The sequence below is a fragment of the Eretmochelys imbricata genome, chromosome 2 (genome assembly GCF_965152235.1).
Source record: "Eretmochelys imbricata isolate rEreImb1 chromosome 2, rEreImb1.hap1, whole genome shotgun sequence".
NCBI lineage: Eukaryota > Metazoa > Chordata > Testudines > Cheloniidae > Eretmochelys > Eretmochelys imbricata.
In genome coordinates this window covers 2,707,725-2,735,223 of record NC_135573.1, presented here as the reverse complement: position 1 = coordinate 2,735,223, position 27,499 = coordinate 2,707,725, and the positions used below count along the sequence as shown (strand labels likewise).

Below are 27,499 nucleotides of genomic sequence, written 5' to 3'. Positions count from 1 at the left end.
GCTGCCCCCCCAGCCCTGTGCCAGTGGTGGAATGGTATCTCCTGCCCTTCGTGCCAATCCCCAGTGGTGCCTGTGAAGTACCCTACACCGTGGCACAGGGTCTCCAGCACCCACGTGTGGCACCGGGCACCACAACCCCCTAATGATCCAGCACCATGCAGGGCCTGGCTTCACAGCTCCCCCCAAAACGCCACGGGAGAAGCACTGAGCTTCAGCCAGCAGGGAGTGTATCCACCCCAGCCCCCCAGCCCAGCTCTTCCCTGCCTGCCCAGGGGCAGCTCTCGGGCGGCAGGCAACTCGGGCCTAACTGGCAGAAGTGCTGGGCACCCAAAGCTGCCATTGACTGCACCTGGGGATGGGGGTTTGCTTAGCCCCGAGGAAATCGAGCCTGGGGGGCTCACACTGAGCTCCCCTAACCCAAGCACCCAGGGAAGCCGGCCGTGCGGCCTCTTGCTCTGCCCAGCCGCAGAGGCTGTGAGGGGAGAGCAGAACCCAGCTCTCCTGCAGCCGCACCCCCGGCTCGAACCCTTGGAACTGCTTCCCCCAAACCCACCCCCACCCCAGCCAATGAGACACAGGGGGTCAGGCTCACACACTTTATTCACACACATACCCAGTGCGCCCCAGGCTGAGCCTTTCCCAGGCAGCACCCTGCAGCGGGGGGAGCCCAGCCTGCCCCGCTTGCTGCTGCCACCTCTGGGGACTGGCAGGGGGAGGCGGGTGCCCCTGGCTGCTTTCCCAGTGCTGGGGGAAGGGACAGCTGATGTGCTGCAAGGGCTTTATGTGGAAGAACTAAAGTCGAAGCCCTGAGAAAAGGGCCTGCCCCAGACTCTGGGCACAGTGTCCCTCCATGCTGGGCGGAGGGGCAGGGCTGGCAGGGCCGAGGCGAGAGCAGAGGGTGGGTACAGAGGAGATGCCAGGAGGACCCTGGATGCAACGCCGGCAGCGGGAGAGAAGCAGCAATTTAGGCGAGGCCTCTCCCCTGGCACAGCCTGTGCGGGGCGCCCTTCCTCGCTGCCTTCCAGGCTCCACCCAGGCCTGTGCGCCCTCCCTCCTCTAGGGATCCCTGCCTGCCGCCATTCCTCGCACCCTGCCCCGGCCCGCAGCACCCCCCAACCGCTCTGCTGGGACAGCGCTTCCCGCAGAGCCCCCAGCCGCTCGCACCCTCCTGCTAGCGGAGGAGGGGCTGCCTGGCCCCTCCGGGTGGGGACGGCTCTCTCCTTGTGTCCTGTGCACAAACACGCAGTCAGCTGGTACTTAGCAAACTCCCACCCCACGTGCACCAGCACAGCCCCACGGGGCAGAGGCTGGGAAAGGGACCTAGGAAAACTCTCGGGGGCCATGGGGGGGGCCTGGAGATTAGTGCTCTATTCCCCTGCAAGCGCCCCGAGGTCACCGTTCTACGCTTCCCCAAGAGAGCTGGCGTTGGGCCTGCCACAGCCCTAGGAGAGACCCAGCGGTCAAGTCCCAGCTCTCGGCCAGGGTGTAACCCCAGCCCTCCCCGCTGCAGGCCACGAATGGCTCAGGCAGCAGCAGGAAAGGCCCAGCCCAGTTCTGTGCCGCTGTGGCTAATGCTTTGGCTACTGGCCACTCTGAGCTGGGCGCAGCCTGTCGGAGCTCGGCTGCCCTGGCGTTTGAGACAGTCCAATAAATTAAGACGGAGGCGGCCCAAGGGGGCCGCCCCCCCACCAAAGGGCTGTGGCTCCAGGGCCCGGTGTCCACGCCGGGCACTAGAAGAGCTGCAGTAAGAACTCCGGTGCCCACTCCAGGGCAGTCTGTGTGACGGCCAGAGCCGCTGCCCCCAGCGTGGCCGAAATCCCCCACACGGCCGCTTTCACCAGCGGGCTGTGCCCGGCCGTGGGCAGGAGAGCAGCAGCTTCGGGGTGGGCGCTGTCCTGTTGCTTCTGGCTGCGCAGCACGGAGTCCGGGCGCTGGCGGGAGGCGGCCAGCTGGAAGGCGGTGAAGGTGCCTATGGAGATGCTGGGAACAGACGGGGAGGGAGCTGGTTAGCACAGGGATGAGTGGCATGCAGGGTTGGCCAGGGCCCGGCTGGGGCTCTGCTCCCTAATGCCGAGGTGCGAGGGCAACTCTCTTCCCAGGCTGCATGGCAGGACCTGTCCTCCTCGGCTGCACTGCCATGTTAAGAGAAGGCAGGGGGGCATCTCTGAGCGCAACCCCCAGTGCAGGCCTCGGCTCTGCCGAGCTGGACACCCTGGGTTACTGCCCTGGGTGGGAGGGAATCAGACCTGCTCCAATGTCCGCCATTACCTCGCTGCCTAGGGGCTGGAGACCCACAGAAAAGCCATTTACGCTCGTCCTCCCACAGCCAGGGGCCTTCCGCTCCGGCAGCGCCAGCCTGTGCCGTAGTCTTGGAGCCGCTCAGCCCCAGGGCTGCATGGGGGGGTTGGCCGGACGTGTGCGACAGCGGAGTGGGACGAGCTCACCGCCAGCCTGCCAGACACCATGAGCTAAGAGGGGTGCCCAGTCCCCCCACTGCAGCCGCCAGCATGCCTGAGAGCTTGGCCAGACCGCCTGGTTCTCTCACTGCTCCAAGGGCAGAGGGAAAAATCGACAAGGCGTTTGGGAACCCTGGCCCCTGGCAGCAGGGATGGTCGGGGAGTGGGGCAGCCAGCTACATGACAAGGAAAGAGAAGAGCTGCACCTTTAACCAGACACTCCTGCCAGGGCCCGGGGCAGCCCCACACCTAGGAGACCACTGGGGGCCAGGTGCAGGTCCAGCAGCAATTGGCCTCCCGCTCCCCCCGCAGCCCTGTCCTCCCTCACCTCTTGTGGTGCTGCAGAGCCGCCTGCTTGGCCAGCTCGGTGTGTGGGTGGCGCTGGAAGAGCTGGAGGGCCCGGGAGATGAGGCTCTCGTACGGGAGGTTCTGGGGGATTTGGGACAGAAGCTGGTGGACGCTGGGCATGTCGCAGTCACACGCCAGCACCTCCTCTTCCCGGTGCAGGACGATCTGCCGGGAGAGCACGCCATGGTCACATGGGACACATGCCCCTGCAATAACCCCCAGCCCCGACAAGGGCTCTCCGTGGGCTGCCCCTGCCACGCCCCGGTCAGACGGTTCTAGGTTTTACACCATGCCCAGCACCTTACCACGCCTCTGACAAAACAGCCACCTCTGGGGTGGAGCACAGCAGCTGTTTCACAGAGAACAGGACAGTGCACACCAGTTTGAGACAGGAAGTAAAAGAGAACCCCGTGACCAAGTGAAGTTGCAGGGGGAGCTGCGAGCCACAGAACACAGTCACCCTCCTGGGAGTTGGGCTGGGACTCCACGTTAAGCAACTCAACTGGCTAAAAGAGCCAGAGGATCATCCGTGGCCAGGAGCAAAGGCACAGGGACCTCGCACCACACCGGGGCGCTGGGCTCAGCGCTGGCTCCCCCTCTGAGTTACTCACCCCCTCCCTCCAGTAACTCAGCGGTCTCCCATCCAGCTACGGACCATCCCGGCCGGCTTAGCTTGTGAGATGGGCCAGGGGACAGAGCTGCGCTCGCTGGCCTGCGTTCGAGGGACGTCGGGCTGGGGGATCGCAATGGGCCCTTCTGGCTTTGGAAGCGGGGGAGGCAGGCTGGCAGCCGGTCACCTTCCCCTGCTAAGCCCCCCATGGAAGTGGGGTGCCAGGGGACAGGACTCCCTCCCAATTCCGCTCCCTGGGGCGGGGAGCCAGGGCTGAGGACTGCAGGCAGACGTACTGCGGCAGCGAAGTAGACAGGCAGGAGCGGGTGTGAGGCCAGGAAGAAGTCGTAAAGGCGCAGAACGTGGGGGAAGCTGGTGAGGACGTGGCCATACCACGTGATGAGCCAGCTCAGGGCAAAGATCGTCCCCACCTCCGCTCTGCAGACATGGGAGAGAGGGTCCTGCTCAGACGCTGACTGTCTCCATCCTGCCAATACCCCCAGTGCCGCCCCCGCACCCCAACCCTGACCCGCCGCCCCCAGCTTGCAGCCTTCTGCCCCATCCCCCAACCTCGACCCGCTGCCCCCAACCCTGACCTGCAGCCCCCCCACCCCCAACCCGCAGCCTCCTGCCCCATTCCCCAATCTCGACCCGCTGCCCCCCAACCCTGACCCACAGCCCCCGGCCCCCACCCTGACCCACAGCCCCCCACCCCCAACCTCAACCCCTACCCGCAGCCCCCGCTCCCAACCTGCAGCCCCCCCAACCCCACAGTTCCCCGTCTCCCAACCCTGACCCACAGCCCCTCAACCCGTCTCCCAATCCCACCACACAGTTCCCCGTCCCCCAATCTGGCCCCACAGCCCCCCGCCCTCTAATCCTGCCCCAGAACCCCCCAACCCTGCCCCACAGCCCCCTGCCCCCAATCCCAACCCACAGCCTCACATCCCAACCCCAACCCACAGGTCTCAGCCCCACAGTCCCTCACCCTCACCCCACAGCCCCCCAACACTGCCCCACAGCCTCCTGCCCCCAACCCGCAGTCCCCTACCCCCAACGCTACCCACAGCCTCCAATCCCACCCCACATCCCCCCTCCCAACCCCAACCTGCAGCTCACTGCCCCACAGTCCCCCACCCCCAGCCCCCAATCCCAACCCTCTGCCCCAACCCGCAGCCCCCCGTCCCAACCCCTACCTGCAGTCCCCCGCCCCCACCCTCCAATCCCGACCCACAGCCCCTGCAGCCCCAGCTCCTCCCCCACACCCAACCAGTTGATACCTCCCAACCTGCAGGACCCAACCCAATTATTTCCATCCTCGGCCCATCTTGGGGGGTGGGGGTGGAGAGGGGTGGGCTCTGGGCAGATCAGTCACGTTGCTGCTGGGCCTGGGAAGGAGGCAGAGTTGCACGGCGCACAGCCCCTGCCCGCCCCCAGCCCAGCCCAGCCCCACGACTGACGGTACCTCAGCATGAAGTCATGGAGGCAGAGGCTCTCCCGCTGGAGGATGGGCATGAGATAGTTCAGGATGTGCTTGGTGCTGTCCATGGTGGGGTCCATGAAGTCCCTGCAGATGGGGAGAGGTTAGAAGAGGGTGTCCCCAGTGAGGCACCAGGAGTGCGGACGGGCTTGATCACCACGCCCCCACTCAGAGCATGCTGCGACCGGGAGCCTCCCCACTCCTCCCCGCACTGTAGTACAGGCAGGGTGGATAAAAATCAATGATTTAAAAAAAAAAAAAAAATCAGGTTTTTTTGATAAAATATTTTTTGACGAAAAAACCTACCTAAAGATAGTTTTAATTAAGATACATTATAGCTCAAATATATCATGGATTATAGGATTATAAATTCTAATTCTATAGTTTGAGACAATATATTCATGTAATGTTTAAGAAAAGTTTTGTAAATGAGTTCCAATAGTTCATGGATTAGGGACCCAATCTGATGGGGTTCCACAGGCTTCTGTATAGATTATTTAGGGTAAATCTTTCTATCTACCTAATAGGACTCAGTGCTCAGTCTGGAAGATACCATCAGAGATGCTTAGTTTAGCAGTTCTCAAACTGTGGATTTGTGTCTCCAGAGATAACATGCTTGTTAACAGCAAAAATGTTTTTAAATAAATAAATAAATAAAATATAGAGGTGAGAAATAACAGAGCTCAACCCTATTGTCCATCAGGAAATGTGTGTACACAGAGTCAATCCATTGCCTCTCTTTAAAAGGGCAATGTTTCAAAAAGTTCAATGAATAGAAGATTGTTGGGGGCAGAATAGATCTGGACAAGGAGAAAAAGTCTGGAGATAAATATGAGACGGGAGGGACAGGCAGTAGAAACAAAAGTAAAACTATTTGAGCAGCATATTCCAGAAGGCTTGAGGTCTTTCTGAGTGTAGCCTTCATTGATTTGAGATCTACCAGACCATTCTCTCACTAGAAGGGAAAACCTATAATGGCATCAGGAGGTAAGACAGACCCAGTTATAAAAATATTGCTCGGGCATGTAGGAATGAAATCAGGAGGGCCAAATCGCACCTGGAGCTGCAGCTAGCGAGAGATGTCAAGAGTAACAAGAAGGGTTTCTTCAGGTATGTTGGCAACAAGAAGAAAGCCAAGGAAAGTGTGGGACCCTTACTGAATGAGGGAGGCAACCTAGTGACAGAGGATGTGGAAAAAGCTAATGTACTCAATGCTTTTTTTGCCTCTGTTTTCACTAACAAGGACAGCTCCCAGACTGCTACGCTGGGCATCACAAAATGGGGAAGAGATGGCCAGCCCTCTGTGGAGATAGAGGTGGTTAGGGACTATTTAGAAAAGCTGGACGTGCACAAGTCCATGGGGCCGGACGAGTTGCATCCGAGAGTGCTGAAGGAATTGGCGGCTGTGATTGCAGAGCCATTGGCCATTATCTTTGAAAACTCGTGGCGAACCGGGGAAGTCCCGGATGACTGGAAAAAGGCTAATGTAGTGCCAATCTTTAAAAAAGGGAAGAAGGAGGATCCTGGGAACTACAGGCCAGTCAGCCTCACCTCAGTCCCTGGAAAAATCATGGAGCAGGTCCTCAAAGAATCAATCTTGAAGTACTTGCATGAAAGGAAAGTGATCAGGAACAGCCAGCATGGATTCACCAAGGGAAGGTCATGCCTGACTAATCTAATCGCCTTTTATCATGAGATTACTGGTTCTGTGGATGAAGGGAAAGCAGTGGATGTATTGTTTCTTGACTTTAGCAAAGCTTTTGACACGGTCTCCCACAGTATTCTTGTCAGCAAGTTAAGGAAGTATGGGCTGGATGAATGCACTATAGGGTGGGTAGAAAGCTGGCTAGATTGTCGGGCTCAACGGGTAGTGATCAATGGCTCCATGTCTAGTTGGCAGCCGGTGTCAAGTGGAGTGCCCCAGGGGTCGGTCCTGGGGCCGGTTTTGTTCAATATCTTCATAAATGATCTGGAGGATGGTGTGGATTGCACTCTCAGCAAATTTGCGGACGATACTAAACTGGGAGGAGTGGTAGATACGCTGGAGGGGAGGGATAGGATACAGAAGGACCTAGACAAATTGGAGGATTGGGCCAAAAGAAATCTGATGAGGTTCAATAAGGATAAGTGCAGGGTCCTGCACTTAGGACGGAAGAATCCAATGCACCGCTACAGACTAGGGACCGAATGGCTAGGCAGCAGTTCTGCGGAAAAGGACCTAGGGGTGACAGTGGACGAGAAGCTGGATATGAGTCAGCAGTGTGCCCTTGTTGCCAAGAAGGCCAATGGCATTTTGGGATGTATACGTAGGGGCATAGCGAGCAGATCGAGGGACGTGATCGTCCCCCTCTATTCGACATTGGTGAGGCCTCATCTGGAGTACTGTGTCCAGTTTTGGGCCCCACACTACAAGAAGGATGTGGATAAATTGGAGAGAGTCCAGCGAAGGGCAACAAAAATGATTAGGGGTCTAGAACACATGACTTATGAGGAGAGGCTGAGGGAGCTGGGATTGTTTAGCCTGCAGAAGAGAAGAATGAGGGGGGATTTGATAGCTGCTTTTAACTACCTGAAAGGGGGTTCCAAAGAGGATGGCTCTAGACTGTTCTCAATGGTAGCAGATGACAGAACGAGGAGTAATGGCTTCAAGTTGCAGTGGGGGAGGTTTAGATTGGATATTAGGAAAAACTTTTTCACTAAGAGGGTGGTGAAACACTGGAATGCGTTGCCTAGGGAGGTGGTGGAATCTCCTTCCTTGGAAGTTTTTAAGGTCAGGCTTGACAAAGCCCTGGCTGGGATGATTTAACTGGGAATTGGTCCTGCTTCGAGCAGGGGGTTGGACTAGATGACCTTCAGGGGTCCCTTCCAACCCTGATATTCTATGATTCTATGATTCTATGATTCAGTTTGGGAATATTTGAATGAAGTTCCTCTACCTGTGGATAAGACAGGCATGCGTGCAAAATGCAAACAGTGTGTAGATGGAAGGGGATTAGGCTTGTCCGAATGAAACAACATCAGGAGAAGTGTTCCTTCTCAGGAGGAAGCTGCATTGAAGATGATGAAAGGAACATGTCGGAACATGCAGGATCTTCAGGTTGGTAAACTTTTTTATTTCATACTTCTCTCTCTCTGACTTCCTTCTGGACTATTATTGAATTCTCATATTTGAGCAAAAAATACAGTTGTTACTCTATGGTACTGTCATTTTAGATGCAGCTGTGATAAAAAATAAAGAGCTGAAATAGGCAGATCTTCCTTTTACAATTTCACCTTTACAGTAGTGCTGAGTGTCAGCGAATGCAATGAGTAACAAACACTAAATGAGCAGTATGGTAATAACTAAATAACTGCATTGACTTATTTTGTTTAGGAGAATCCATCCTTAACATACAGGATTCTGAAGACTCTCCACCTTCAAGATCACCATCATTTTCTATAGTTTCAGAGTTCTCTGCCAACGACAGTGTTTCAGTCACATCATGCATGTCTCACAGCTACAGTATAGCACCTGTAGCAAAGAGAAAAAAAACCTCCATCGTCCAGAAACAACCATAGGTAAAGTTAGTGATAAGAACCAGCAGATTACAAAAAGAGGTAATTAATGAAAAAATTGCCCAATTTGTTTATGTAACAAAGTCTCCTTTCCGTATCATTGAGAACCCACACTTCATTAACATGGTTCAGTCATTAAGACCAGGATACAGATGCTCCCTGGGTTATGCAAGACCCGACTTACACAAATTCGACCTTACGCAAAAAGTCCCATAAGGCATAAATAAAATTTTCGAGTTGCGGAAAATATTGCGTAGTTTATGGAAATGCAAAGTACTGTAGTGTGGAGGAATACAGCAGCAGCACCTCCTACAAGGGAAGGCTTTGCGCTCTCACAGCCTCGTGTTATTTCAGTGATACTGTATTTCTGTTATTTCACCCTATTATTTCATTCAAATCATGCCTGGAAAGCGACCAAATGATAGCAAGAGTGCAGGACCAACTCGTAAGCGAAAGAAGATTGATTTAGAGCAGAAAATGAAAATAGTGAAAAAGTATGAAGGCAGACAAAGCCTGCCGTCAATTGCTCGTGAACTCGATTTGGCTACCTCAACTGTAAAAAGTATTTTGAATGATAGTGCACGTATAAAAGAGCATGTGAAAGGCTCTGCTCCTTTAAAATCAACCGTCATAATGAAGCAGCATTCTGGAGCTATCTACAAAATGGAAAAGTTATTAACAATGTGGATGGAAGATCAGATTCAAAAACGTGTGTCGCTTAGCTTCATAGGTATTCAAGCGAAGGCTAAGAGTATGTTTGAAGTCATAAAGAGAAAATACAGTGATCCTAATGCAAAGTTTGTGGCTAGTCATGGGTGGTTTAATAGATTTAAACAACGTGCAAATTTTCACAATGTAGAAGAGAGTGGTAAGGCTGCTAGTGCTATACAAAAGCAGCTGAAAAGTATCCCAAAGTGTTACAAAAACTTATAGAAGAATGTGGTTATACAGCCCAGCAAATCTTTAATGTTGATGAAACTGGATTGTTTTGGAAAAAAAAAATGCCAGACAGAGCAAACATTTCAAAAGAGGAAAAGACAATGCCAGGGTTTAAGGCTGTGAAAGATAGGCTAACGCTTTTGCTTGGAGGTAATGCTGCTGGAGATTGCAAATTGAAACCATTGCTTGTTTATCATTCAGAAAATCCCCGTGTGTTTAAAGGCATAAGTAAGGCTACCCTTCCAGTTCATTTCCGTTCAAATCGAAAGGCTTGGATCACAATGACACTTTTCGAAGACTGGTTCATATATTTATCCCCGAAGTGGAAAAATTCTGCAGAGAAAACGACATCCCATTCAAGATTATGCTTATCGTCGATAATGCTCCTGGACATCCCGCACATTTAGACAACTTTCACCCTAATGTAAAAGTTGTGTTTCTGCCTCCTAACACGACTTCGATCCTACAGCCCATGGATCAGGGGGTCCTTGCTAATTTTAAAGCCTATTATTACCTATAAAGAACATTTGCACCGGCAGTAGAAGCAACTGACAGAGAGATTGGCAAGACTTTACGCGATTTTTGGGAATTGTATAACATTTACCAAGCCATCTTAAACATTGCTAAGGCCTGGGCAGGGGTTACCCAAGTTTGTTTGAATGCCGCATGGAAGAAAGCATGCCCACAGTTCGTACACAGCTTTAAAGGGTTCGAAAAAGAGGAAATCTCGGAGGAGGTGGCAGATGACATAGTGAAGCTTGCCGAGCAACTTGAGCTGGAGGCTGATGTTGGGGGTGTGGATGAGCTTATTGAATCCCATGGAGCTGAATTATCCAATGAGGATCTCATGGAATTTGAAGCGGAGGAAGAAGTTGAAGAAGTAGAAGAGCCACGACACTTCAACACCCAGGAGATGGCACTTGCATTTTGTGAGATTGAGTCTGCAATGGCAAGGTTTGAGAAGATAGACCCCAATTCCTCATGATTCTTGAAAGCGAACAAAGGCATTGACGAAACGCTGGCCTGTTACAGACAGATATATGAAGAGAAGAAAAAGGCCACTATCCAGTCATCTCTCAATAAGTTTGTAAGGAAGGTTGAAAGGTCTGCAATGTCCATATCTCCACAGCCTTCCACCTCCAAAGCCCCTTCTAATGACCCCAATGATGTAATGCCTGTCTCCTCCTCTCCTTCCTCATCTACAAATTAAGCCCATTGTCATTCACCACCAAAACACAGCCTTCAGTGTGCCAGGATAACAGTAGGATTAAGGTAAATGCAATATTTTTGTTGTAATTGTTTTTTATGCTTGAACAATATACGTTTCCAACTTGCATAACCCGAATTTTACGTAAGGCTTTTCGGAAGGGAACGATTGCGTAAGTAGGGAAGCGTCTGTACACTCCACCCAACACAGCAGAAGTTGCAAGAAAATTGCTGGATAAAGTGTCTGAAAGAGAAACTGAGCAGTGTGCCAAAAACCTAGACGGTGAAATTGTTAACATGAGTCTTGATGGGTGGAGCAATGTCCACAACGATCCTGTTGTATGTGCTTGTGTGACAACAGAAGAAGGGAATGTCTTCCTTACAGAAACAATTGATCCATCAGGAAATGCTCACACAGCAGAATACTTACAAGAAGTAGCAGTAAAACAAACTGAAAAAAAATTCAAATGTCTACTACACAGCTTGGTCACAGACAATGCTGCAAATGTATCCAAGATAAGAAGAAATTATTTAGAAGAGAGAGTCCCAAGCTAATAGCATATGGCTGCAGCGCTCGTTTGATGCACCTCCTAGCCAAAGACGTCAGTGTTCCAGAAATAAAAGTTGAAATTGCAAAATACTTCCGTAACAACCACTTTGCAGCAGCTGCTCTGAAAAGAGTGGGAGGAACCAGGCTCACTCTCCCACAAGACGTGCGATGGAACTCAGTCGTGGACTGTTCTGAGCACTGTAACAAGAACTGGCCTAATCGGATGACAGTTTGTGAAAAAAATCGTGAAAAAATAGATGGCCCTGTCATAGCCTAAGTTCTCAACATTGGGCTTAAGAGAAAAGTTGAACACGTGCTGAGCACCCTGAAGCCTGTTTCCAGGGCCTTGAACAAAATGCAGGGAAATCGCTGTTTTATTGCGGACGCTGTTGAAATCTGGAAGGAACCGAGCAAGATCTTAAAACAGAGAAATATGCAATGACAGAGTCAAATTACAAGCATTAAAAAAAAACAGATGGGACAAGCACCATCTCCAGCTCATTTTCTTCCAAATATTCTCAATACTGGGTACCAGAGTCAAACCTTAACTGCTGAAGAAGAGGAGTTGGCAACGACATGGACATCCAGCAATCATCCCTCCATAATGCCAATTATAATAAACTTCAGAGCTAAGGGTGAACCATTCAAGAAATATATGTTTGCTGATGATGTTTTAAAGAAAGTCACAGCAGGGAACTGGTAGACGTCACTTAAGCACTTGGATTCAGAGACTGTTGAAGTGATCATCTCACTTTTACCAGCAGTAGCTTCTTCTGCTGGTGTAGAAAGAATATTTTTCTTCCTTTGGACTAACTCATTCCAAATTGAGAAGTCATTTGGGACCTGAAGAAGCAGGAAAGCTTGGTTTTCTTTTCCAGATTATGAACAAACAGGAAAATGAAGGTGAAGACGACTGAGTCAGCTGCCGAAGCCAATATTTTAAGTTTCTCATGTTGATCTGGCTGACACAGTCAAGTTAATTTTTGGGTTGTTTTTTTTTTTTAAATATTTCATTGAACTATTTTACTTAAAAACAAACCAGATTTTAAAAAAAAGTGAAGGTTTAACTAAATTCAAAAATTCATATACTTGTTTTGTTAAAATATTATATCTTTGCGGTTGAAGAAAAAAAATCCAGAATACATAACACTGTTGTTTTAGTGAAATAAAACAATTTAAACGTCTGTCTGGTGATGTTCTCCTCCTAATACAGCATGGCAAGAAAATCCTCCAAATATTAATGATTAACCTGTTGGATTGGAGATAGTTCACCTCCCAATGACTTCATAAACATCAGCCTCATTTACCTTTGGTAAATGAAATAACCAAACAATTATTCATTTTCTGATGTAGCTGTAAAACTCTTCTGAAAAGTTTTCAAAATAAATCACTTTAAAAGTGTGTACCTTCTAAAAATGAAACCTACTTCTCTCTCTGAGTTGTGAAGAATATGTATTAAGGTTATAACAACCAACAAGAATGGACATTTATGTAGAAATCCATGATTAAATCGAGTCTTCCTGACTTTTGATATAAATCAATTTGATTTAAATCAAATCCACCCTGCTTATAATGAAACAAACAAAGGTTTATTTAGGAAAGAACAGAGATTCAACTAAGAACACAAGAAAAAGATGGAAACAAACGATGACTGTACAAAACCAAACCACAAAACGTGCATGTGGGTCTGCACTTAGTTACAGTTACCTTTCCTGCCTAACACAATAGGCTGTTCTCATGCTCCAAAGTTCAGTCTCCTCACAGAGACAGCTGGCTTCCTGGGAACCAGCATCCAAACATTCAAAAAACACCCCACCTCCACAAGATGTTTCCTCAGTGAATTAATCCAGAGGCCCTTCCCGCACTACGTGTTACAGTGACAGTCTATTGTCTTTACTCACACAGGGCGATCCTGTTCCTTTTTTACCTCCAAGTGGTTGATTGTTTGCAGTTGTCTCTGATGGTTTCCATCGATTAGCCTTGCTCCATTCCAAGGCTGACAACTGAGCCTTGCAGTACATCACCAGCTAACTAGGGAGCGATGACAACTCCCTCCTGCTTGAGTGGGCCGTCACCAAGACACATTATCCCCTGGTGAGTAACTTCTTCTCCAAGCCCATAAAGCACACAGTCAATAGAGTTACATTAGTCCCTAAGTATTACTCGTATATACACCTCACAAGGATTATGAGATGTGGTAAGTTACAAGCTTGCCATATACCCCTCACGGATAAAGACCCTGCAAGACATGCGTTTGGTATAGCAAGTTTGTCAGGTCTGAGAAGAGACTTTTTGAAAAGAAGAGGGGACCCTTCGCTACGGGTCACAGAGGTCTCAAATAAAAGCCACTGCTGCACCAGTCATCATAGAATCATAGAATATCAGGGTTGGAAGGGACCTCAGGAGGTCATCTAGTCCAACCCCCTGCTCAAAGCAGGACCAAGCCCCAACTAAATCATCCCAGCCAGGGCTTTGTCAAGCCTGACCTTTAAAAACCTCTAAGGAAGGAGATTCCACCACCTCCCTAGGTAACGCATTCCAGTGCTTCACCACCCTCCTAGTGAAAAAGTTTTTCCTAATATCCAACCTAAACCTCCCCCACTGCAACTTGAGACCATTACTCCTCCTTCTGTCATCCATCCTCTTTGGAACCCCCTTTCAGGTAGTTGAAAGCAGCTATCAAATCCCCCCTCATTCTTCTCTTCCGCAGACTAAACAATCCCAGTTCCCTCAGGCTCTCCTCATAAGTCATGTGTTCCAGTCCCCTAATCATTTTTGTTGCCCTCCGCTGGACTCTTTCCAATTTTTCCACATCCTTCTTGTAGTGTGGGGCACAAAACTGAACACAGTACTCCAGATGAGGCCTCACCAGTGTCGAATAGAGGGGAACGATCACGTCCCTCGATCTGCTGGCAATGCTCCTACCTATACATCCCAAAATGCCACTGGCCTTCTTGGCAACAAGGGCACACTGTTGACTCATATCAATATCCTTGCAAAACGCATGCACAGATGCTGCGTGCGGGGGTACGCTCCTAAGGGCTGTGTCTAGAGACGAGCCACTGGCAGAGGTGAAAAACAGGTTTTCGGTCAGACAAGGAATGTTTCTCTAGCAGGCTGTTTTCATGTACTTTAAGCAGCGTCTGGTTCACAACCTCATCGATCCGAGCCGAATGCTAATGCAGGATCGGGAAACCGTCAGAGAGAGAAAAGTAACAGGAGGAAGCAAGTGGCGGCTATGTTCATTCCCTCTGGAGCCCCTGGCACTGGCCACTGTCGGAAGACAAGCTACAGGGCTAGATGGCTGGGGGAAGGGATAGCACAGTGGTTTGAGCATTGGCCCGCTAAACCCAGGGTTGAGAGTTCAATCCTTGAGGGGGCCATTTGGGATCTGGGGCAAAAATTGGGGATCGGTCCTGCTTTGAGCAGGGGGTTGGACTAGCTGACCTCCTGAGGTCCCTTCCAACCCTGGTATTCTAGGATTCTATGGACCTTTGGTCTGACCCAGTCTGGCTGTTCTTATCTTAAAATGCACCTCGAAGCTTTGCTCTCTAGGACATTTGGGAGACAAAGACGACATCCTGGCATCCTTTGCCTGGGAAGTAAACAGGCAGCGATTTGCTTCATGACAGTGGGGTCTCAACCAGGCCTGGCTGAAAACGCTGGTGAGAACCTTGGGCGAGATAAGCTGCTGTAGACCGGAGGGTAACCTGGTCGCTAAGTGCAGTCTCTAGGAACTGTGCTGTGATACTGTTTTTCATGCAACCGTTTGTTTCCAATATTCTTACTTGCTGTCCCCTGAATCTCTGTCTTTGATGATAAACTTATTCTTGTTTTCACTCTAAATACACCCAGGTGCTGCGGGCTAAGCACAGTGCTGGCCCTCAGCTGAGCCGTACCAGCTGGTGAGTCCTGCGTGCGCAGGAGGGCTGGTCACTCTGTGAGTGCCCAGTGGCTCGGGGCTGGGCCCTCCAGAGGGACGCTCTGAGGACTCGGGGGTGGGCGTGTGCCTACTGCTCCCTGCGGAGGGAGCGGGGCCTGCGGAGGCCTGGCAGGCAGTGCTTGGTGGTTTTGGGGAGCTGATCCCCAGCAGGCCCAGACAAGACTTCCTCACAGCCCTTAGACAGACACGGCTACAAGGGCCAGAGGACCCAGCGCCGCGGCAGCAGCTCCCCTCCCTGCAATGAGCTCTCCCCAGGGGATGCCCCTTCTGAGCTGGAGCAGCCTGTCTCTGGGAACCCAGCCTGGCGGGTGTGGGGAAAGGGGCACTGCTAGTCCCAGGGAGACCCTGTGAGATTCCAGTCCAGATCTCTCAAGAGCCAGACTGATGCCCCAGTGGTTAATGCTCTGCACTGCAATGCAGGAGACTCAGGCTCAAAGCCCCCCAGGGCCGCAGTGAACACCGCGGGGGACAGGGCTGGTGCCCCAGGGGTCCCTGGCCGGCACAGTGCCCTGCAGTGCCACACTGACTCCCAGACCAAGGCACAGGCTGGCCGAGGGGACGTCCCACCCCCCTCCAAGGCAGCCCTGCTGGCCTGATACCGGAGATGGTGGGTGGAGAGTTTCTCCAGCAGTGCGCTGCCCATGCGCTCGCCGGCCACCAGCAGGAGCGTGACGGCGATGTCATGGTAACCCTGGTAGTAGTGCAGCTCGGGGTGAGCCCGCAGGATGTGCAGGATGAGGTCGATGAGCTGCTCCTGCAGGACCTGGCGCTGCTCGGGCCGCATGCCTGCGCAGAGATGGAGGGTCAGAGCCCCAGGGCACCGTGCAGTGCAAAAACCCTGCCCCAGCACCTCCCACCCCGCCAGCTCCTCAGAGCCGGCCCCCACTGGAGTCTCCAGCTCCCCCACCCTGGCTCTGCTTGAGCAGGGGGTGTGGTGGGAAGACTGTCAGACAGGAGGCCCCTGCAGCGGTCCCTTGGGCTGACTGCAGACCCCTCTAAACCCCTCTGGCCGTTGGTCCCAGCCAGGTCCTCCTGACCGCGTGCGCTGTGCCTCGGGCCCAGGTACCCGGGCTCCACGAGCTGCCCTGTCCCAGCTGTCTCAGCGGGTCCCAAGCGGAGATGTGGTCTCTGCTGCAGCTGGGCCTGCTTCCTTTGAGGATTAGCACCAAGGCCATGAGCCAGCAGCCCCCAGAGTGCCAGGAGCACAGCAGACTGGAACCAGCAATTAGGAGCTGGGGGGCCCCGTATCGTCCCTCCCCATCCTGCTGAGCCAGCCAGTCCCTCATCCAAGCCCGGGCTTATGGAGAAGAAGAAGAGAGGCCTGGAGTGGCCAGCGAGCCCCAGTGCGAGGCGCACGTGGGGCGGGAGCGTGATCGCCGCGTTTGGTATTGTGAGTTGGTCAGGTCTGAGAAGAGAACTGTTAGCAAAGAACAGGGACCCTTCGCTCTTCCAGCCTGACTCGCACACGGAGCTTCCTCACCACACCTTTTTCAGCTGAGCGGCCCCCACTGGCCCCATGAAGCCAGGTGAGACTGGTGCCCCACCAACCCCCCCCAAATATCCCACCACCTGGCTGGCCAGATTCACCCTCAGAGACAGCAGAGGAGCGACAGGGAGAGGAGGGAATGAATCTCTAGGCAAGGGATGTGGGCAGGGGGCTGCTACAGCCAGACGCTCGGGTGCGGGGCTGGGTTAGCGGATGTTCTAAGGCAGGACCTTGGAGGGGGAGCACAGGATCCAGCAAGGGGCACAGGTACCTTCCGAGGCAGGTGGCTCCCCTCCGGCACCAGCTCTGCAGGGCAGAGCCAGGAACAGGCAGGACAGAAAGAAAACACAGTTACCAGGGAGACCCCCCGGCAGCATGTTCCCCGCTGCACTGGACCCAGGCTGGGCTCTGCCCGGTGAGGAGGGGCACGTGCCGTGGAGCCTAGCCATGCGTGCGGGTGCACGGGACGAGCCTCAGGAACCTGCGGGCGTGTCGGGAGCCCTGGGCCCTCGCTGACTCTTGCAATGGGGAAGTGGGGAAGCACTTAACCCTTCCCTGGCCACTCTGAGCTGAGAGCAACAGCCCAACACAGGAATGAGGACACGACCTCTGGGAACGCTCCACCCCACCCTTACAAAGCTACCTGGCCCCACCTCACACACCCCTGGGCAGGAGCTGGCCTTGGGTCTCCATCCCAGCAGTGCAGCCTTTGGGGAGAGGGGAAACGAACACCCCTTCTCCCCTCAAATCCTCCTGCCCCCCAGCAACTTCAGCCACCCTTCCCCACAGCTTCCATGGGAGGGAGGTGGAGCCATCAGGCCTCTGCCCCCTGGGACTAACCGATGCCCGATCCCAGCAGACAGAAAAGCTCTCCCCAGCTGCCACCACTTCAAACCAGGAAGGGCCTGCGGGAACCTCGCTGCCCACAGGCACGCCCGGCACCAGGGCACGTCTCACCTTGGGGGAAGCGGCGTGTGGAGCGGTTCACGTCCAGCTGCACTTGGGTGTAGTCCTTGTGGTTCCGGCGGACAGCCCTGCCTGGGGGGAGAGGCCAGTGGGGTCAGGGGCATGCTCAGGGCTAGCAGCAATCCTGGCAGTCCCACATACCTCCTCAAGGAGCTGCCCGGCTGACATGGGGGTCTGCAGCATGGACCCCAACTCAGACCCAAGAGCTGCAAGAACAGGACGATAGCAGAGGCAGCCCCTCCTCCCCACTGTCCTGTATCTCTCCTTGGCTGGAAGGACTGGTTCAGCCTGGCATCGGAGAGGTGAGAGCTTGGGTACCCCGTCTGAGCCTTTGCCCTCTAGGACAGGATCACTGGGTTAGGCACGTCCAGCCAGTCACATGGCCCCTGCTCAATGCCCCCCCAGACAGCTCTGATTGACAGCTCATTGGAGGGCCGGTACCCATACAGCACTGGGCTGGAGAGCAGGGAGCTGGCAGCAGTTCCAGTGTCACAGTGGCAATGACTGCTCTGTGCCCATCACCCTAGCCCCAGGGCATGCCAAGGAGATGAGGAGCAGTCAGCTAGTGGGCAGAGCACACAGCTGGAGCTAACAAGGCAGACATTAACCCCAGCTGTAACAGGAGCCTGGGCAAGTCTCTGGCCCGGTCCCCATGTTCCTCAGGCATTAGTCCATCTCCTGGCTCAGGGTGTGCAGAATGGGGGTCACAGCTCCACTCCCAGGGCGGCGAGAATTAGTCAGCACCCCAGTCAGGCTCAGTGTCTGAAGTCAGCAGCTTCTCGTCCACTATTCCCACTACAATGACGATGAACCACTGTGAGGCAGCAGGGAGGGGGGAGTGTTGACCTGGGAATGTGGCAGGGGAGTTTCACTGGGGATGGGAGACCTGAGAGCCTGTAACCTGAGCCGGGAGGGGGAGGTAACACCTCTGCCCGGGAAACTGGACAAAGGCTGCAGGAGGGAGCCTGCTTGGGGAGGGGAGGGGAGCCTTGGCAGCCACACATATTTAAACACCTTCTGGACACACCAGCCCACAACCTCCCATGTCTATCATGAGGTGCCACCCACGGGGGCTACAAGCCCCAGCATGCAGTGCTCTCCCAGCGTCCAAGCAGGATGAAATGTAAGCACGCTACGAATATGAATTAACCCCATGGAGATCTATACGATCCCCATTACAAAGGGGATGCTGATGAACAGAGGGGCAAAGTGATGCGACAGCAGCAGAGGCAGAGAGAGAACCCAGGAGTCCTGGCTCCTAGGTTCCCTGCTTTAACCACTAGCCTATAGTGTCTCTGCATAGAACCAACCATGCAAGTGAGACCCAAGCACTTCCCGCTCATGTGACAGTCAATCAGAACTCTCCCCCGGTGCCCGGAAGCCCGTTAAGGTGCTGGCCAGCCCAGCAGCGAGGCCCTGGGGCACAGACGCGCCCCTGTATGCCAGGGAGCTGAGCCCCCCTACCTGGCTTGGGAGGCAGGTTGTACACGTTGACGCTGAGCAGCTTCGGCCAGACCTTCCTGCGGATCTCATCTGTGAGCAGCCCCCCCTCGCTCACAGCTGCCCCCTGGAGGGTCTCCACAGCCACAGGGTCACTCATTAGGGCCTGGTGGATTAACAGCAGCTTCTGCTTCCTCTTCGACCCGAGCAGCTCTGCCAACAGGAGAGAGATGGTTACCGTCTATGCCCTGCCCAGCTCCCCACGCTTGGCCGTCGCCACCTGTATCCTTCTCCTGGCTTAGCCTTCACTCGAATCCCTCCCTACATCACCCAGCGTGATCCTCCCAGGGCTTGGGGCACTGGGCACACGCTCAGCTCTGCCACCTACCTAGGCCTGCAGACTCCTCAGGGAGGGGCCTGGGACTCCACCTGCGGGATGCACCCAGGGAGAGGAGAGACAGAAAGCGGCGCAGCCAGTTTCCCCAGATTCAACGAGGATAAAGGCAAACGAACAAGCCTGGCGAATTAGCCGAACTCCCAGCGGCTCAAGGGGAGACAGACCAAGGGCGCAGGAAGGCAGAGCTCCTGAAGAGGCAGCGAGTAGGTACCAGTTTGGTTTCGTCTCCCATCACAAGAGCAAGCAGCCCAGCGTAGCTGTGGGCGCTGCACGCGCAGGGACCAAGTCGCAGAGCAGGGAGGGGAAGCTCCCACCTGGGGCACTGCGCCCAGTTCCAGCCACTCCATGCCCAGAAAGAAAGCGACAAACTGGAAGGAGCTCAGAGAAACGGGTGACTGGAGGCTCCTTACTGGAGAGAGTCTGACACGAGCAAGGCTTGGCTCAACGACAGCTGTGGGGCCATGGGGCAGAGATGGGGATGTGAGGCCAAAAGGCCAGGGGACACTCCAGCTAGCACAGAATGCTGCAGCTTGTCTCCTCAGCGACACTGGCTACCACGAATGCAGCAGGCCCTTCCTCCGCTGGTCTCGCAGAGAACAGAGTCTAGCTCAAGGTACTGCACGGCCTAGCAGTGGGGAGTCTGAATGGAGTCCATCGTGGATAGCGCCCGTCCTCTGGCCCCAGGGGACCTTTCTGCCATCAGGCGGCAGAGATTTCCCAGGGGCCATCCAGACTATGCAACGGCCGCCTCAGGGACAAAGGGTCACCCCAAAGCTCGCCAGCCCTGCTCCCTGTGCCAGCTGAACATGGGCCAGATGGGACCGCCGGGGTCTCAAGTCCAGCCCCTGCTATTGCAGGTGACCCCATTGTGTGATCCTGACAGGACAAGTTCCCACCAGCAGGTCTGCAAGAGAAAAGCTGCCCCACTCCTCTGATCGAGCTGTCCAGGCACGGCCACAACAGCAGAGAACCAGAGAGCCCTTGGCAAAGCCCCTCGCAGGAGGTTGTTATGAAAACAAAGCAGACAGGGGAAGACACAAAATCTTGTGGTGAATCAGAAACTAGCCAAGGCTGAAAACAAGGATGAGGAGGAGTACGTGGGCAAAGGGTGCGTGAGCTCTCTGGGGCAGGGACGACCTTTTCTGCAGAAAAGGACCTGGGGATTACAGTGGACGAAAAGCTGGACATGAGTCAGCAGTGTGCTCTTGTTGCCAAGAAGGCTAACGGCATATTGGGCTGCATTAGTAGGAGCATTGCCAGCAGATCGAGGGACGTGAGTATTCCCCTCTATTCGGCAGCGGTGAGGCGACATCTGGAGTCCTGTGTCCAGTTTTGGTCCCCCCACTACAGAAGGGATGTGGACATATTGCCCTCCGCTGGACTCTCTCCGAGGAAAATTATTGGGGGTTGGAGCACATGGCTTATGAGGAGAGGCTGAGGGCACTGGGCTTGTTTAGTTTGCAGAAGAGAAGAGTGAGGGGGGATTTGATAGCGGAACTACCTGAAGTGGGGTACCCAAGACGATGGAGCTCGGCTGTTCTCAGTAGTGGCGGATGACAGAAAAAGAAGCAATGGTCTCAAGTTGCAGGGGGGGAGGTCTAGGTTGGATATTAGGAAACACTAGTTCACTAGTGGGAAGCACTGGAATGGGTTCCCTAGGGAGGTGATAGAATTTCCATCCTTAGAAGTTTTTAAGGCCCAGCTTGACAAAGCCCTGGCTGGGATGATTTAGTTGGGGATTGGTCCTGCTTTGAGCAGGGGGTCGGACTAGGTGACCTCCTGAGGTCTCTTCCAACCCTGATCTTCTATGATTCTATGACCTGTGCAGCCCCATGCCAATGGGGCTCTGGTCCTGAATGGTGATTCTGGGTTCTGTACTGGGACCAGCATTTAATTATTCATTACACAGGGAAAAAAACGACATTAAAAAGAACATTATTAAGGTTGCCAAATCAAGCACTCAAAAATTACAAAAAGCCTTAATTCGGCCCCCTTTGTGCATCTGCATTACAATGCAGTCCTTAATTATGTGATCAGATACTATTTGTTCCCCAGGATTCCTGCCTCATTCAGTTCACAGGATGGATGATGCTCATTTATTCTCATCCGCCACTGTGCAGCCCCAGGCCTTATTCACCCACAGCATCTGAACCCTGCTCTTCAGCACTATTGTTCATTTCCTCTTGGGCTTTTCTAAGGCCCTCAGCACTATAGCATCCGAGTGCTTCACAAACAATTTATCCTGGGAAACCGGCTATCACCCCATTTTACAGATGGAGCCCTGAGGCACAAAGGGATTCATTTTGGGGTGGCCAATCTGAGACACCTAGGACCTGATTCTTCAGAGTACTTAACATCAACAGCACTTTGTATGTTCAAAGCACAGCTCCCGTTGAGTGCTCAGTGCTTCTGCAAACCAGCCCCCAGGGTCTCAAGTCAGGCACGCAGAAAATGAGGCACACACAGTTAGCACCCACCTGTAAAGAGCCTGGTTTAAGTGACTTGCCCAGCAGCACACAGGAACTCTGTGGCAGAGGGAGGGATAGAATCCAGTTCTCCAAGGCAGCATTCAACCGCCTTAACCATGAGACCAGCCTCTCCGCCTGCATTCCCCTGCCTCCTTCACTACACACCTTCCAACTTCTGCAACAGATGAGGCAGCTGCCTTCAAGACACAGCCCTGACTGCATCCCCAAAGCAGGTCCCTCCTGTTCACTGAATTGGGGGGTAGGGGCACTGAGAGCACAGGGGAGACAGTCCCCCTGTTCCCAGTTGTGGTCTCTCCAGCCTCAGGGCTGGAGCATGCTCAGAGCTGATGGAATCTATGGAGCATGTGTGAACTACAATTTCTCAAAGGCTTGTTACTTGGCCAACTGTGGACGGATTGACACAGGGATGGCAAAAGGCACCACGCTAACGCAAAGTCCAGGCCCACGCCCAATTTCGTGTCCCTGCTCCAAAGCATGGAGGTGCCAGAGCTTCTCAAAGGCACGGTCGCCAGGACTGTAACATGGGCTGACCCATTGTAGCTGAAATTTTCAAAATAAAATAATAATAATTAGCCTGAGGCAGACACCTGGCTTGAAAAGCTTTATCCCAGCCAATTAAAGACTGGGAAAGTTATAAGCAATTGAAAACAGGGTGTTATCATGGGAAATGTCGGGCATCCATAATAACGGCAGATGCTCCAAGCCCTGCCCAGAAGGATGTGGGAAAGGGAGAGGGGAAGTCTGCAGAAGACACAATTATTTTAGTTTGTCGAGAGTGGAGACGGCTGAGGAGCTTCCGAGACTGACCCAAGCAGTGCCGTGGCCAGCGGATTCACTTGTAACCAAAGCGCAGTGATGCCCCTTTGGAGTGACTAGCCTGAGCTCCTCGGGCCGCTCTAACAGAACCAGAGCGGCTCAGGCAAGGGGCCTGGGCAGCACGCAGGACAGGAAACAAAGGTCCGGCTCAACGGGCAGCAGCAATCCAGAGACAGACAAAACGTCAGGGTGAAGAATCGTACAGAGGCTACCCCCCTGCCACTGCATGAATCAATGGGGCAACCTGCGCTGGGATACTGGAGCAGCTCCAGCCATGTTAGGGATGTAGCAGAAAGAGGGGTGGGGGAGGGTGCAGGGGAGTGCCGGGTATTACCGAGGGGCAGGTTGGCTCCCTTCAGTGTCCCAGGGCTGGTGTGAAGCCTGCTGTCTCACCCGCATGCAGCCAGCTTGGCAGGTTTCACAAGCACACTGACTTCCCGGCAGGCTCCAGCAGCATCAGCAGCTCACAGGACGGGCTGGCAAGGGGAGGTGGAGAAGCAGATGTTGGGACATCCACCCACCGCAGCTGTCACCCTCCCCTCCGTGCACCTGGCCCCGCAACTAACCCCACCACGGGACCCAGGAGCAGCCCTTCTGCGCAGCCCTCGCTTGGGCAGCGGCCACAAGCCGGGACGGGGGTGAACACAAGCAGGAAGGCTCCAGCAGGGCAGCTGGATGCCATCCCCTGCTCAGGGATCGCTCCCTAGAGGATGCCTTCCAGACTCTTAGCCCCTCTAGCCTGAGGCACCCCAAGTGACGGGGTTCCCCTGCGTGGGGAGGGGCTCCACAGCCTGAGCCAGCTCACTGCAGGGCAGCGATGGGGCTCCCAGCCCTTCCCACAGGGAAAGGGCTTTCCATCTCAATGCATCTCACCTACCTATATTCCATCCCCTTCCTCCTGACTCCACCCTGCTCCTCCCCGCACTCCCTCCCTCCTTCACCCCTTGTTGGCTGCCTTCGCGGGGATAGACGCATGGGGCGCTTTTAATCTGGCCATCCAGCTCTGGCTCTCCAGGCCCTGAGCATTTCTGTAGCTCTTCTCCGAATTCCCCGCAGCTGGCTTTCTAGGGGCCAGCGCAGAACGCACTATTCCAGGAGCAGAAGACCCAGAAGCCACGTCAGGGACTCTCTCCTCCTTGCTCCAGGCTGGAGACCTCTCCCCACGATGGCATCACCACCGATATCATTGCGAACGTCACCCCACACCTCAGCCCTGACGCCTCCAACTGAGTGCTCCAGGGACAAGGGGAGGGAGCAGACTCGGACACAGACGTGGCAGAAAGGCGCAGCGGGTTTGGAAGCCACTCCCCACCGTTTTCCCCATTACCGGCCTCCCATAAATCACCACTAGAAACCAGAACATTCAGGGCTGGCGCGTCAAGGCTATGACACCAGTCGCACGTCACCAGCACCTGCATGGGTCAGGCCCTGAGCTTCACAGCGCATCAGACACTTCCCAGGGAGCCCCAAGAGGTCGAGTGCTCAGGGACCAGTTTATGCAGCAACATGTTTGCCCAGCTAAGCACAGGTCTGGAGCATCCTCTGGCGCGACGGGATGCAGAGACAGGAAGCAGAAATGCTCTATAAAGAGAAGCCAGCAATTCAGCACACTCCACCGTTCTGTTGGGTGCACCCTGGCTCTCCTTCCCTCCCATCCCGGGTTCTCCCAGCTGTTCCACAAAGCACCTCCCTTAGTTTCTTTTCCAGCAGTGAAATTACAACCCTGGCCCGTATTCCAGGCAGCGCCCCTCTGGCGCCAAGGGGTTAATGCACCCAACTGCAACCCTGAGGGTCGCCGGTTCGGCTCCATGCCGCACTGAAAGGTCACCTCCAGCTCACTCAGCTGCGAAGTGGGTACCCGGTCCATCGGGCTGGGGCAGTCAAAGGCAGCGGACGTGACGCTGGCACAATTGCCTCCGTGTGCCGCTGGCTGTGAAACGGACAGGCCTCAGGCACGTCGGCCCGATGAGCCACGGCCCCCCACCTTTCCTCCTGCAGCTCCTGCCTGAGCCCCAAGGAGACAGGCGGGGTCCTGCCAGCACTGCCTGGCCACAGCCTTTCCACCCCCATCACAGAGCAGCCACGCAGGGAACGAGGCTGCTCCCTCAGGAGACACAGCAACGAGGCCGAAACTCCCAAGCACCCAAACCCTCCTCCTCTCCACGCAGAGAGCGCGGACCCACCCTTGCCCAAGAGCCTGGCTGGAACGTCCCAGGGAGCTGCATCGTGAACTGCCAGCCAGGCTGGGAGCAGGGCACATGCAACCCTGCGACTCCCTTTGCCGCTCTGCACAGTTGCCCTGAAGAGGCCTCAAGGCCAGAAGGGTGAAGCGAAACCGGGGGGCAGCACGTTTCCCAAGCCAAGGGCAGGGGGGTCAGACACAACACGCTAGCTCTGCGGCAGCTTTGGGAAGCCGCAGATAATAGAATGCCAGTTCCTAGAGCTATCATCCACAGATCTCACAGCGCTTCACCGGGTCCAGTTTACACAGATGGGGAAACTGAGGCACGGAGCAAGGAAGTGACTTGTCCAGGGTCACCCAGCAGGCCAGGGGCAGAGTCAGGAACTGAACCAAAGTCTCCTGAGTCCCTGCCGGGTGCCCTACCCACTAGGCCACCTTGCTTCCCATCGGCACAGGGCAGCCAGTCACCAGAGCTGCCTCTCGGCAGACAGCCCAGCACTGGGCTGCGCTCTAAACACAGCACTCAGTCACCAGAGCTAGAAACCCCAGCCTGGGCCTGCCCAAGGGCTGTCCCCAGTCCCCAAGCAAGGCCAGCAGTGGCTCCCAAGGAGGACACAAGAAGCCAGTAGCGGGCACTCACGGGATAGCCTGTCCCAGGGGAAGTGCCTCCCTAGCCCCCACCAATTAGCACTGAATCATGCCATGTCGTGGGGGAAGGGGTCTACAGCTCCCTACAGCCCTGACAGCCCCACTGGAGAGGGACGGGTGGGGCATCCAGCTAGGACCATCCCAGCCCCACCGCCGGAGCTGCACCTGCGACACCCACCCATAGACTTTAAGGTCAGAAGGGACCATTATGATCATCTAGTCTGACCCCCTGCACAACGTAGGCCACAGAATCTCACCCACCCACTCCTGTAACAAACCCCTCACCTATGTCTGAGCTACTGAAGTCCTCAAATCGTGGTTTATAGACTTCAAGGTTCAGAGACTCCTCCAGCAAGTGACCCATGTCCCACGCTGCAGAGGAAGGCCAAAAACCCCTAGGGCCTCTGCCAATCTGCTCTGGGGGAAAATTCTTTCCTGACCCCAAATATGGCGATCAGCTAAACCCCGAGCATGTGGGCAAGACTCACCAGCCAGACACCCAGGAAAGAATTCTCTGTAGTAACTCAGATCCCACCCCATCGAACATCCCATCACAGGCCACTGGGCATATCTACCGCTAGTAGTCGAAGATCAATTAATTGCCAAAATTAGGCTATCTCATCCCACCATCCCCTCCATAAACTTATCAAGCTTTGACTTGAAGCCAGATAGGTCTTTTCCCGCCACTGCTCCCCTTGGAAGGCTGTTCCAGGACTTCACTCCTCTGATGGTTGGAAACTTTCGTCTAATTTCAAATCTAAACTTCCCGATGGTCAGTTTATATCCACTGCAGCATGTCAAAGAGCAGCATTCCCTTCTGCCCTCCCCCCCCAGAGCATGGGGGTCCCCAAGGGTCAGTGCCCCCCAGCAACTCCCCCCCACCCCAGAGCGCCCTGAGGGGTCAGCACCTCCCCTCACCCCAGAGCACAAGGGGCCCTCAGGGGTCTGTGTCCCCCAGCACCTCCCCCCGCCCCAGAACATGGGGCCCCCCCAGGGGTCAGCGCCCCCCAGCACCTCCCCCCGCCCCAGAACACGGGGGCCCCCCAGGGGTCAGCGCCCCCCAGCACCTCCCCCCGCCCCAGAGCACGGGGGCCCCCCAGGGGTCAGCGCCCCCCAGCACCTCCCCCCGCCCCAGAGCACGGGGACCCCCCAGGGGTCAGCGCCCCCCAGCACCTCCCCCCGCCCCAGAGCACGGGGACCCCCCAGGGGTCAGCGCCCCCCAGCACCTCCCCCCGCCCCAGAGCACGGGGGCCCCCCAGGGGTCAGCGCCCCCCAGCACCTCCCCCCGCCCCAGAGCACGGGGGCCCCCCAGGGGTCAGCGCCCCCCAGCACCTCCCCCCGCTTAGAACACGGGCCCGCCCCCAGCACCTCCCCCCGCCCCAGAGCACGGGGGCCCCCCAGGGGTCAGCGCCCCCCAGCACCTCCCCCCGCCCCAGAACACGGGGGCCCCCCAGGGGTCAGCGCCCCCCAGCACCTCCCCTCGCCCCAGAGCACGGGGGCCCCCCAGGGGTCAGCGCCCCCCAGCACCTCCCCCCGCCCCAGAGCACGGGGGCCCCCCAGGGGTCAGCACCTCCCCCCGCCCCAGAGCACGGGGGCCCCCCAGGGGCCAGCGCCCCCCAGCACCTCCCCCCGCCCCAGAGCACGGGGCCCCCCAGGGGTCAGCGCCCCCCAGCACCTCCCCCCGCCCCAGAGCACGGGGGCCCCCAGGGGTCAGCGCCCCCCAGCACCTCCCCCCGCCCCAGAGCACGGGGGCCCCCAGGGGTCAGCGCCCCCCAGCACCTCCCCCCGCCCCAGAGCACGGGGGCCCCCCAGGGGTCAGCGCCCCCCAGCACCTCCCCCCGCCCAGAACACGGGCCCGCCCCCAGCACCTCCCCCCGCCCCAGAGCACGGGGGCCCCCCCGCTCACCTCCCCGCCGCCGGCCCGGGGGGGGCCGCTCGGCCGAGCCGCCCCCGCGCTGCCTCGGGCCGCCGCCACTCATCGCCGCGGA

General features: G+C 55.3%; 1 protein-coding gene across 2 annotated transcripts; it reads right to left on the bottom strand.

Moving 5' to 3' along the window:
* Nucleotides 1-582: 582 nt before the first annotated feature.
* LOC144260834 (TBC1 domain family member 20-like) lies at nt 583-27,499 on the bottom strand. Of its 2 annotated transcripts, none has more exons than XM_077809641.1 (8): nt 27,418-27,499; nt 19,004-19,192; nt 17,531-17,611; nt 15,687-15,873; nt 4,880-4,981; nt 3,711-3,852; nt 2,785-2,969; nt 583-1,980 (listed from the first exon to the last, which is right to left on the bottom strand). In XM_077809641.1, the coding sequence occupies exons 1-8, from the start codon at nt 27,488-27,490 to the stop codon at nt 1,731-1,733; spliced, it is 1,209 nt and encodes a 402-aa protein (XP_077665767.1). In that variant the 5' UTR covers nt 27,491-27,499; the 3' UTR covers nt 583-1,730. The 2 variants fall into 2 exon arrangements, with proteins under 2 accessions (XP_077665767.1, XP_077665768.1); XM_077809642.1 differs by lacking the exon at nt 27,418-27,499 and adding an exon at nt 23,016-23,157.